Source organism: Nycticebus coucang, chromosome 12 (assembly GCF_027406575.1).
Source record: "Nycticebus coucang isolate mNycCou1 chromosome 12, mNycCou1.pri, whole genome shotgun sequence".
Lineage (NCBI taxonomy): Eukaryota > Metazoa > Chordata > Mammalia > Primates > Lorisidae > Nycticebus > Nycticebus coucang.
The window spans coordinates 97,203,373-97,214,147 of NC_069791.1; the positions used below are offsets into that span (position 1 = coordinate 97,203,373).

Genomic DNA, 10,775 nt, shown 5'->3' on the forward strand with positions numbered 1-10,775 from the left:
ACCCCGGGGGGTCGCGCGTGCCCGAAGCACCTCTCCGCGGGGCTCCGGAAGGGAGGCCAGGTGCAGGTTGCTCGCAGTCGGCAGCTGCCATCCGCCATGTTCACGTACAAAGTGGGGGGTGGGGTCTCTGAGACCGGGGCGGAGGCCGTGCGTCCCAGGGTGAGGCTGGCGGCGGGAGGCGGGGCCCGAGTGCTGCGGGGGTGGGGTCCCTGGAGACCCACGCAGGTTTTAGGCGGCTAGACCCCAGCGACCCGGACGAGGGTCTCACCAGGGAGGCCAGGCCTTTGGGAAAGCGTTCCTCTCAGCCTCCAAACGGGCCCCGCGGCTTGTCTGACGTACGCACGACCCCGCCGCCCTCACGTGTGCATCTCCGCTGGCTCCGCCCCGCGCGGACGGAAGTTCCGGTCGGGATCACTGGACTGGGCCCGAGCAGACGCGGGCTCGGGCTGCGGGGCTCGGGCTCGGGCTCGGGCTGCGGGCACAGGGCTAGCCGGGCGCGGAGCCCGGGAGCGGAGCCCAGGCCGTGCCGCGCAGTGCCATGAAGGGCAAGGAGGAGAAGGACAGCGGCGCCCGTATGGGTGCCGGCGGCGGAAGCCCCGAGAAGAGCCCGAGTGCGCAGGAGCTCAAGGAGCAGGGCAACCGGCTCTTCGTGGGCCGCAAGTACCCGGAGGCTGCGGCCTGCTACGGCCGCGCCATCGTGAGTGCGCCCGAGTCGGGGGAGGGGTCGGCGTCGGGGCCCGGGCCGGGGAAGGGGGCGGGACCCAGGTTTCAGGCTGTGAACCTGGTTGCGGGACAACTATCCCACCCAGAGAGGCTGGCTGGATTGGAGAACAGGGACACTCCCCTCTGAGGACCCCAGGCCCAAAGCGGAGGCTCTTTACAGGTTAGAGAAACTTAGCTTTACAAGACCAGTGGGAGTCAAGAGGGTGGACTCAGCCCCAGGACTCCACACTTCACGGATCCTTAGGACCCAGAGGCTTTGACGACTAGTTTGATTCCGGCCCGGGGCACCAAAGCTGGGCTAGGACCTGGGACGTCAGAGTGCCAACTTGTTGGGGCAGAGGAAGCTGGCCGAGCCCACAGCCTCACGCTAGGGCACGGCCTCGGTCTCCAGACCCGGAATCCCCTCGTGGCAGTGTATTACACCAATCGGGCCCTGTGCTACCTGAAGATGCAGCAACACGAGCAAGCGCTGGCTGACTGCCGGCGCGCCCTGGAGCTGGACGGGCAGTCTGTGAAGGCGCACTTCTTTCTGGGGCAGTGCCAGCTGGAGATGGAGAGCTATGACGAGGCCATTGCCAATCTCCAGCGAGGTGGGCCGCCATGCTGGCTGGCTGCAGGGTGCCTGGGACTAGGCAGGTGGACAAGCCAGAGAGTGACCCGAAGCCTCCATTTCCCCAGCCTACAGCCTAGCTAAGGAGCAGCGGCTCAACTTTGGGGATGACATCCCTAGTGCACTGCGCATTGCTAAGAAGAAACGCTGGAATAGCATCGAGGAACGGCGCATCCATCAGGAGAGTGAGCTGCACGCCTACCTCACGAGGCTCATTGCGGCAGAGCGAGAGAGGTGGGCGCCCCACTCCTAGGCCGCCCTGTCTCCCATTAACTCTGAATCACCAACTACCACAAGAGTGTTTATTGAAGGCTAACACTGGCAAGTAGGAAGCTGAGAGGGAAGAGGCTTGACCTTGATCCCCAAGTTGGGGTGGGATCTGACATCTTGCTAGGTCTGTCTCTGACTAGTTTCTGGTCAACCCCCAGGGAGCTGGAGGAGTGCCAGCGGAACCATGAGGGTGATGAGGATGATGGCCATGTCAGAGCTCAGCAGGCCTGCATCGAAGCCAAGCATGTGAGGGCGCCCTGGCCCACAAATGGGTCTGTGTGTTTACGTGATGTGAGGGTGCCCCTGATGCATGTCTGGTCTGTGTGTGCCTGTAGGGAATTGAGATGGGTGTCTGATCCAAGCGCAGTGCTCAATTCTTCACAGGACAAATACATGGCAGACATGGATGAGCTCTTCTCTCAGGTAGATGAGAAGAGAAAGGTGAGTGTTCCCTAAATTCTCTGGGTAGCAGGTGTTGGCACAGTGTCTCTTCCCTGGGTCTGGTCTCTGATCTTATCCCTGTATGCCACAGAAGCGAGACATCCCTGACTACCTGTGTGGCAAGATCAGCTTTGAGCTGATGCGTGAGCCGTGCATCACGCCAAGTGGCATCACCTATGACCGCAAGGACATCGAGGAGCACCTGCAGGTGAGGCCCACGGGCCATCGGGAATAGGGTCAGCAGTATGGCCCTTGGGCCCATTGAGAGCCTTCTGACCTTGTTACTGCAGCGTGTAGGCCACTTTGACCCTGTGACCCGGAGCCCCTTGACCCAGGAACAGCTCATCCCAAACCTGGCCATGAAGGAAGTCATCGATGCATTCATCTCTGAGAATGGCTGGGTGGAGGACTACTGAGGCACTCCCTATAGCACCTTTCCTGGTATCTTGACCTAGGAGGGGCCTGGGGCAGAAGTCCTGATCCCTGTACATAGTTAATGTCTCTGGGCCCTGACCCCCATCAGTTCTGTTGGGCTCTGACTTCTCTCCCTCTCAGCATAGCTCTTGCTGGGCCTCCCCTGTCCTGTCTGGCTGGAAAACAGGTGAGGGTGGGTTGGATTGAGGCCACCGCTGCTGCCACTGTCTCTGTAATAAAATCTGTGAGCACTAGGTGAACATATGCTGGTATGTGACACAGGCTTGCCTGCAGTCTACTCTGGTTAGCCAAGGAACGTAGAGATGAAGACACTGGTTTCCAAGTTAAGTGTAGCATGCCACCAGCGGTCAGGGAAGTACAGCACCTAATAGAAAAGTGGATATAGTAGAGGGATTAGCTGGGGCCTGTTGGCCTGGTCCAGTGCACCTCTGCCAGCCACTAACCTCACCAGCCCGGATGGTACATTCGAGAGGCCGTGCATATGGTGCTAGGGCTGGGTATGTGTCCTGGAGCCAGGCCAGCGTGGTCTTATTAGGGTGGAACTCAGGTGTCTTCTCAGGTGGGTAGAGGAACCAGCGCTGGGGACAGGAGTGGCAAGGTCACTTGTGTGTCTTGTGGTTGGTAAGCCCCACGCCTCAACATCCCCCCCCATCACGTTTACCTTGCGGCCGTAGATCACCTCTGAATACCCAGGCCCATGCCAGTGGAAGGGTACCCCAGAGCCAGCTCCTGTGGGATCAATTAGAAGCAGCTAGTAACCAAATCAAGTCTATGCGCACCCTCAATACCCTTTCTTCTGAGGAGCACTCACCGGCAATTCCAAAGCTGTAAGCAGGAGTGGTACCCAGCAGGCCAAATGGGGGTGGGAAGTAGTGCCGAAAGAGTGATGCCCATTCAGTGAAGTTGTTGTCTCCAAAAAAGTACAGGGTGTCTGCCACAAAGAAGACAGAGCAGGGCTCCTGGCACCTGGGAACTCAAAGCATCCCCAACCCCACTGCCACCCAGATCTGGCTCACTGTTGCCCAGGGAGGTGGGGTCCTGGGGATCCAGCAGCTGCTCCACATACTCCTGGAAGGGCAGGTCCACTATGGGGAAAGGGATGGGTCAGGACTGGCTGCTCCTGCCTCCAGGATACTGGCAAGCAGGCAGACCCCAAGGGGCACAGCAGCTCACCTTTCTGGTAGGAATAAGTGTTGGCAGTACTCAGCCGAACCACACTCCCCCCAAACGAAGCCAGCAGCCGTTCACGGGAGCACAGGGCACGAAACCTCTGCGGGGATGGGGAGAAGACTTAACGGCTGTGTCCAGCCAGCATGGGAGAAAGGTGCCCAGGACAAGCGCTCACGCTCACCGAGTTATCTGTGAGTCCTTGCAGGATGACCGGCCTGAGAAAGGCGTAGCTGCAAAAGAAGGGCAGAGACGCGGCCAGCTGTGAGCTATGCTCGCCCCCGCTCCCACCCCCATGCGTGAGCTCTAGGTCAAGGGAAGGCGTCCTTAGAAGATCCGAGCAGACAGGCGGGTAAACAAGGGCGTGACTCAAGGGTGGCCGAGCTCCAGGGACGGGTCGGGGCAGCAGGGCGCACGTACTGCTGCACGAACGCTGCGTAGGTAAGGTCGGCCCTACGCTCCACAGTGCAGCGTTCTTCCTCTGCCGCCGCCGGCTCACCCCGCCGCCTGTGGGTACATCCGCGTCAGCGCAGCCGCTGCGCCCCTCTCCCCCGCCCTTTCCCCGCCATCGCCTGTCCAGACTGCTTACCACCCGCCGTCGCCTGCCCAGCTGGGCCGAGCGAGGGCGGCCAACAAGATCGCCTGCAGCAGCAGCATCCGTGGTCCCAGCGCCATGACCCCGCTGCCGCGCTGCACGCTGGGAGCCCGCTCCCCGCTACACGCTATTGGCCCATGGCTCCGTCGTTGTGGCAACAGCCGGCGCGATACGAACTCGGAAGTCATATGCCGCGGCCCGCCCCCAGAGACACTTCCGGGTGGGGCCGAGAAGACCCAAGCCAAAGATGCCAATGCCTGCTGCCGGTAACCATGGCGACACCGCCGCCTGCCCACGCACCGCACACACGCACGCACGCAGGGCGCGACCCCACTACAGGCCCGACAGCGGCTTCCACTCCTTTTATTCAGCTTCAAGCTCCAGCGCCGGGCGCAAGGTTGGGACCAGGGGCACTCGGGGAGCCGCACAGGCCAGGTACCTGTGGGCCTTGCCTCACGGGGATTCAGGAATACTCGCACAGGTGGCCGCAGCCAGCGGGGCAGTGGGAGCTGCCCTCCAGCCACTTCATGATGTGCTGCAGGTGACCGCCGTGGCTGCAGCCCTGGCACCACACGAACAGACCCTTGACCACGTGGTGACAGACGGCACACATACTGGCGCAGCGGTGGCACCTAGGGGGAAAAAGCAGCCTCAGCGGGGGCTCCTGGGTTGCCCATAGGGCCCGCACCGCCCCCATGGCCTCACCTGTCGCAAACCCAGCCACGGCTGCTCATGGGCCGCTTGCAGTGGCTGCAGTTGACATGCAGGGTGGTAGAGGCCTGGTTTAAGCAGCTGATGGCTCGGCTGGTGCTCAGCTTGACCACCTCATTGGACACATTCCAAAGTCGGAAGCGCTGCAGCAGGTCGATATAGGACGTGTACCAGTGCTCCTGTGGGCAGGGAGGGGCCCAAGCATCAGGATAGGATGGCCGGGCACAGCAAAGAAGACAGCTCAGTGTCAGGACTATGCTGCGGCAGCAGCTATTCCAGCCCTCATGTGCCCCGTCACACACCTGGGTCTGCTCATCGATGTCCTTGCGTACCCGTTCACCCAGCACGATGAGCACAGACACCGCCATCTGCACATCACCCTGCTCAGCATAGAAGTGCAGCATGTCACACACCAGCACACTGAAGAAGTTGGGCGGCAGACGGCTGTCATAGAGAGCATGTGAGACAGACAGGAGCGAGAAGGAGGAGTCCACAGGTACTAAGGAGGCCGCCTCTGCCTCGCTGCTGCTCACGTGTGGTGACTCGGCCTTGTCCTGCAGGTGTTCCGGCCCAGGTGGCGTGTCCACAATCTCATGACGCAGTGGGAAGGCCTCCTGTGGCAAGACGTACTCGGGCTCCTCGGCTGGGAGGCAGGGAGTTCTGAGCCTTTGTCCTCATCTGCCCCCCACCCCACCTTGAGCCCCACTCACGGTGCGCATGCTCAGGGTCCAGCAGGTACAGCTCATCCTCCTCGCCCTCTGCATCACCCAGCAAGTAGTCAGCAGGCACATCGCTGCCCTCCGTTTCCTCATTATCTGCTCAGCAAAGAGAGCATTTGGGCAGGGTGTTAGGGGAAGGCCCAGCATCTTTCCATCAGTATCTTCCCACCATCCACCTACCCTCATTGGTGATGAGTGTGGCCGAGGAATCCAGAAGAGCTGTGTCACTCCGTGTGTCACTTTTGTTGCGGTCCAGCCGGTTTTCACTGCCCAGCCCTGGGGCCATATCTTTCAGGTTGAAACTGGGGATAAGGAAGGGTGATAGTGGGTGGGTTGCAGCATCCCCACCCTCTGGGGAGAGCTACCCCAGGACCCACCTGTTCATGAGTGGCAGAGCACAGGAGCTGCCCTTGCCCACACTGTGGTTAAGGTTGGCAGAGGGCATCAGCCCAGAGCTGCAGTAAATGATCCTCAGCATGGTCCACGTCTGGGCCACCTGGGGACAGGCACCAGTAACTAACTTGTGGGGGCCCAGGCACCCAGCACCCCATGCAGGAGCTCCTCTGGCTGGACAGAATCAAACCCTCAGCTTCTGGCCACCCAGGAGACCAATGTCCTAGCTCACCCCGTATGGGAAAGCTGAGGCCCATGGGAAAAACAAAATTCCCAGTCTCCATCCTATAGGAGCTCAGAAAGAAACAACTGGGAGATAGCCACTATGGAAATGACCATGGGGACCAGGGGGGTGACAAGAGATGAGCACAGAGGAGGGCTTATACCTTGTTGCAGAGCAGAATACAGGGCTTGAGCTGTACCATTCCCCAGACCCTTGGCCCTGTGTGATCCTGGCACCCTCAGCTACTGAGACAAGGGCTGGTGGGGTGACTGGACAGAGCCAAGTGGAAGCTTTGGGGCAGTGGTGTGGTTACAGCTGTTGGAGTAGCCAGCTCTGCCCCAAGGTCATGGCCCCTGCTCCCCCTTTGGCCCAACCCCTCCTACCTGGTTACGGCCAAGCTCCCGAGCCACTTTTGAGTTGTGGTCACAGAGTTCAGCCAGGGGCCGGCCAGTCAGAGCATAACGCTCAGCTGTGTCCACAAACCAGCTCATGCTGCCACCACCAGGTTCTATCTCAAAGACGCTGAGGGCGCTGGAGGCAAGGCCTGCAAATGGTTCAGCAGGGTCTAGCTTCCGCTTGAAGAACACAGGGTGGCGCCGGTCACCAGTGTGGGGCTTGCGCCCTGACTCAGTAGCTACTAGACTTTCTTTGGCAGCAAAGGCCAGGTCCCCAAAGAGGCCATAGCAGAGTCCCTCAGGGTTGGCACGCTCAACAGGCTGGCTGGCATCTCGGAAAAGATGCTGACATAATGAGCTGTCCTTAGAGCCAGACAACAGGAAGGAGGGGTCGTGAGGGTGGCGCCAAGCAATACCCGTCGTGACGTCTCGGTGCTCCTCAAACATGGCAGCTGGCACAAAGGGCCGGCGCACATCCCACACATAGATGTTGTGGTCCACCATCATGGAGCACGTGGCCAGATGGTGTCGGCACTCAGGCCGCCACTTGACGCGAGCCACTGAGGCAATGGTCTGCACACAGTGTATCTCCTTGGCGCGGTGTGTGGTCATATCCCAGACCTTCACCATCTTGTCACGCCCTCCTGTGGCCAGCCAGCCCCTGTGGAAGGGCCCCACCCATGTCCTCAGTGACCTCTTCTGGGGGAGAGGAGATCTCCCAGCCCTTCCATTCCCCACTTTCCATCTCACAGGTCTTAAGGAGAGAATTTTTCTTGAGGCCTACTGCCTACCCTCATATCCCCACACCTGTCCTCGGGGTGCCAGTCACAGCAGAAGACAGGCCCGTTGTGTGCTGTGAACATTCTTTCACACCGGTCGGGGCGCCGGATGTCCCAGAGCTGCACATTGCCATTCTCAAAAGTAGAGGCGAAAGTGAAGTAGTCCCGGATGCTGAATTGGACATCTCGCACGCTCTCAGACTGGCCTGTGGGCACGTGTCAATACAGGGAGAAGCAAAACGGGCTCGCTCCCAGGGCAAAGCCCAAGGAGTGGCTGTGGGATGATGTCACACACCCTCTACCAAGAGGACCAGAGGAGGTAGAGTGGACACTCTAAGGACAGGTGGGGAGTGGCCACACTGACTGACCCACCTAAGAGCCTAGGCCAGAGAGCAGGATGCCAGGTGTTTTCTTTTTTTTCTTCCCTTACTAAGATAAGGTCTCCCTCTGTTGCCCAGGCTGGAATGCAGTGTTGTCATCATAGCTCAAATTCCAACCTCAAACTCCTGGGCCTAAGTTATCCTCCCGCCACAGTCTCCCAAGCATTATAGATGTGTACCACCACAACCAACTAACTTTTAAAATTTATTGTAGAGATGGGGGTATCATTATGTTGCCCGGGCTTGTCTTAAGGACCCTACGGGAACCAGATAGTGCATCCCACCTCCTCTGCCTCTTTGGGCTGAGAACCCTAGAAATCCTGGTAGACTTCCTGCTATGGGGTGGCCTGGAGCTTTGCAGTGAAAGAAATGGAGGTAGTGCAAGGACCCCTCTGCTAAGCCACAGGGTCAGCTGTGAGATAGCTGGGGCTCTGCCCTCCCCTTCTCCCACACCCAGCCTCTGCCTCCCCACCCTCACCGCCTGGACTCACACTTCGTTCAGGCCTGCCCCCACCTTGGCCCCCCCTCCAAGAAGCCCTCTATCTGAAGGCCTCTGATATACAGAGCACTTCTCAGCCTGCCTGGACAGGCTGGGCACTGGGAGAGATGCCCACATGCCCCAACCTGCCTCTGCAGACCTCACCTGAAAAGGTGCTGACAGAGTCCTTTCTGCGAAGGTCAAAGCACTTCATGAAGCCATCCTGGGAGCCACTGAGCAGCACGTGAGCCTCGGTGGGATGGAAGCAGACTTTGTTCACTGTACGCTTGTGTTCTGTGAACAGTTGATCCTGTTTGTTGCGGGATGGCCGGCCCAGGTTCCACGTAACTACCACACCATTGGTGGCTGCTGTGGCCAGAAGGTTCTCATCCATTTGGTGCCAGACTACATCAGCACAGCTCAGGTTAAGTGAGGGCTTGCGGCCCACACGCAGGTTCAGTTTCTCCACGAACTGCTCTTCCTCAATGGAGTAGATCTTGAAGATGCTGCGGCCTGCCACGACCACTTGGGCAGCATCACGGCACACACTGATGGCATTGGCCGGAGCATCCAGGTGGCAGTGCATGGTGCGGCCTGTCAGCGTACTGCCACCCAGGGCTGTAGTCACCCGGGACATCTTCTCCATGGCTGCACAAATGACGAGGGCGAGAGCTCACTGAAGTAGGCTGGCCTGCTCAACCTGGGTGGGTGGTCAGTTCAGAACTTTCATCCAGGTTGGGTCCCGCAGAACTTCCTGGGCTTGGGCTGGTCAGTCTTGGTGAGCTAGTCCAGAGCAGTCCATCAGCCAGTCTGTCTGACAGGCACGATCAAACTCACTGGAGTCTGTCAGTCCACCCTGTCACCCTGACTGGGTGGTCAGAAGGCTCAGCAGCAACCTGGAGGCTGGTCAGTCCCATGTCTGACTTCCATGGAAGACAACTACTTGGTCAGTCCCGGCCCTGGCCACTTCTCTGTCCCCCCCATCAGTCAGACTGGGTAATAACCGAACCCTCGGTCAGTCAATCCCAGCAGGGAAGCAAAGGGGGCCTCCGAGGGCGGTGGGGCTCCGAGAAGGAACAAAAGAGGGCAGAGGGCTAGAGGCGCGAGGGGCACAGAGAGACTTCAAGAACCAAGCTGTTTAAGGAGTTTGAGGTGTTTGGAAGGGCTGGAGACAGGAAAGACGGCGGCCACACGGAGTACACGGTTCCTGGGAGCGTCGCAGAGGTTCCCGTAGCCCGGGGAGAGCGGACGCTGTAGGACCAGGATGAGAGGGGGCACAGAAAGCCTTTCCGCGGATATCCCAGTCAGCTACCAAAAGTGCACGGCTGCCCGGAATCGCCACGCCGGAAGCGGCCAGTCTCTCCCGCCCCTCGCCGGAAGTGGTCCGTGTCTTGCTCGCCCCTCGTCGGAAGTGAGTGAGAACTCTCGCGTCTACTACAAAAGTTCCGGTTCAGTTAGGTGTCCGACCTGTGTGTGTTTTGGGTGGGTGGGCTGGTTTTCTTTTTTTTTTTGAGACAGAGTCTCACTTTGTCGCCAACCTCCAGCTCTTGGGCTTAGGCGATTCTCTTGCCTCAGCCTCTGGAGTAGCTGGGACTACAGGCGCCCACCACAACCCTCGGCTATTTTTTGGTTGTTGTTGCAGTTTGGCCGGGGTTGGGGTTGAATCCGCCACCTCGGTATATGGGGCCGGCGCCCTACTCAGTGAGCCACAGGCGCCAACCGGTGGCTTTTTTTTTTTTAAGAGGAGGGGTCTCGCTGTGTAGTCCCCAGGCTGGTCCCAAAATCCTGAGCTCAGAGATCCCCCTTCCTCAGTCTCTCCAATAGCTGTGACTGCAGGTGTGTGGCACCGCTCCCAGTGTGGGAGGGTGGTGTGTTTTTGTTTTGCAGTTTTTGGCCGAGGCTGGGTTTGAACCCGCCACCTCTGGCATATGGGGCCGGCGCCCTACCCCTTTGAGCCACAGGCGCAGCCCAGGGTTGTGTGTTTTTTAATCTCAGTATTTTTGGCCAAGCGCAGTGGCTCACGTCTGTAATCCTAGCACTCTGGGAGGCCAAGGCTGGTGGATTGATTGAACTCAGGAGTTCAAGAACAGCCTGAGTGGCCAGGCGCGGTTGCTCACTCCTGTAATCCTAGCACTCCAGGAGGCTGAGGCGGTGGATTGCCTGAGCTCATGGGTTTGAGACCAGCCTAAGCTAGAGCTAGACCCCCGTCTCTAAAAATAGCTGTGTGTTGTGGCAGGCGCTTGTAGTCCCAGCTTCGCAGGAGGCTAAGGCAAGAGAATCAACTTGAGCCCAGGAATTTTAGGTTGCTGTGAGCTGTGATACCGCAGCACTCTACCAAGGGCGACAAAATGAGACTGTGTCTCAAAAACAAAAACCAACAAACAACAGCCTGAATAAGTGAAACCCCATCTCTACTAAAAATGAAAAACTGGGGCAAGAGGATTGCTTGAGCCCAA

The 10,775-nt window shown here is 59.1% G+C and overlaps 3 protein-coding genes across 4 annotated transcripts; 1 reads left to right on the forward strand and 2 right to left on the reverse strand.

The window, feature by feature from the left end:
• The first annotated feature begins 398 nt into the window (after positions 1-398).
• Positions 399-2,710, forward strand: STUB1 (STIP1 homology and U-box containing protein 1). 2 transcript variants are annotated; one of them, XM_053554616.1, is made up of 7 exons: positions 399-697; positions 1,115-1,313; positions 1,402-1,567; positions 1,762-1,849; positions 1,988-2,044; positions 2,136-2,252; positions 2,335-2,710. In XM_053554616.1, exons 1-7 carry the CDS (start codon positions 539-541, stop codon positions 2,458-2,460), a joined length of 912 nt encoding a protein of 303 aa, XP_053410591.1. In that variant the 5' UTR covers positions 399-538; the 3' UTR covers positions 2,461-2,710. The 2 variants fall into 2 exon arrangements, with proteins under 2 accessions (XP_053410591.1, XP_053410590.1); XM_053554615.1 differs by having other exon boundaries at positions 402-697; positions 1,762-2,044.
• JMJD8 (jumonji domain containing 8) lies at positions 2,707-4,705 on the reverse strand. The gene is made up of 9 exons (XM_053554617.1): positions 4,236-4,705; positions 4,067-4,153; positions 3,831-3,879; positions 3,653-3,749; positions 3,496-3,564; positions 3,291-3,410; positions 3,141-3,208; positions 2,923-3,057; positions 2,707-2,843 (listed from the first exon to the last, which is right to left on the reverse strand). Exons 1-9 carry the CDS (start codon positions 4,427-4,429, stop codon positions 2,763-2,765), a joined length of 900 nt encoding a protein of 299 aa, XP_053410592.1. The 5' UTR covers positions 4,430-4,705; the 3' UTR covers positions 2,707-2,762.
• WDR24 (WD repeat domain 24) lies at positions 4,705-9,706 on the reverse strand. The gene is made up of 9 exons (XM_053554586.1): positions 8,485-9,706; positions 7,490-7,667; positions 6,671-7,343; positions 6,049-6,167; positions 5,852-5,973; positions 5,663-5,767; positions 5,255-5,595; positions 4,947-5,131; positions 4,705-4,873 (listed from the first exon to the last, which is right to left on the reverse strand). Exons 1-9 carry the CDS (start codon positions 8,963-8,965, stop codon positions 4,705-4,707), a joined length of 2,373 nt encoding a protein of 790 aa, XP_053410561.1. The 5' UTR covers positions 8,966-9,706.
• Between the last annotated feature and the right edge of the window lie 1,069 nt (positions 9,707-10,775).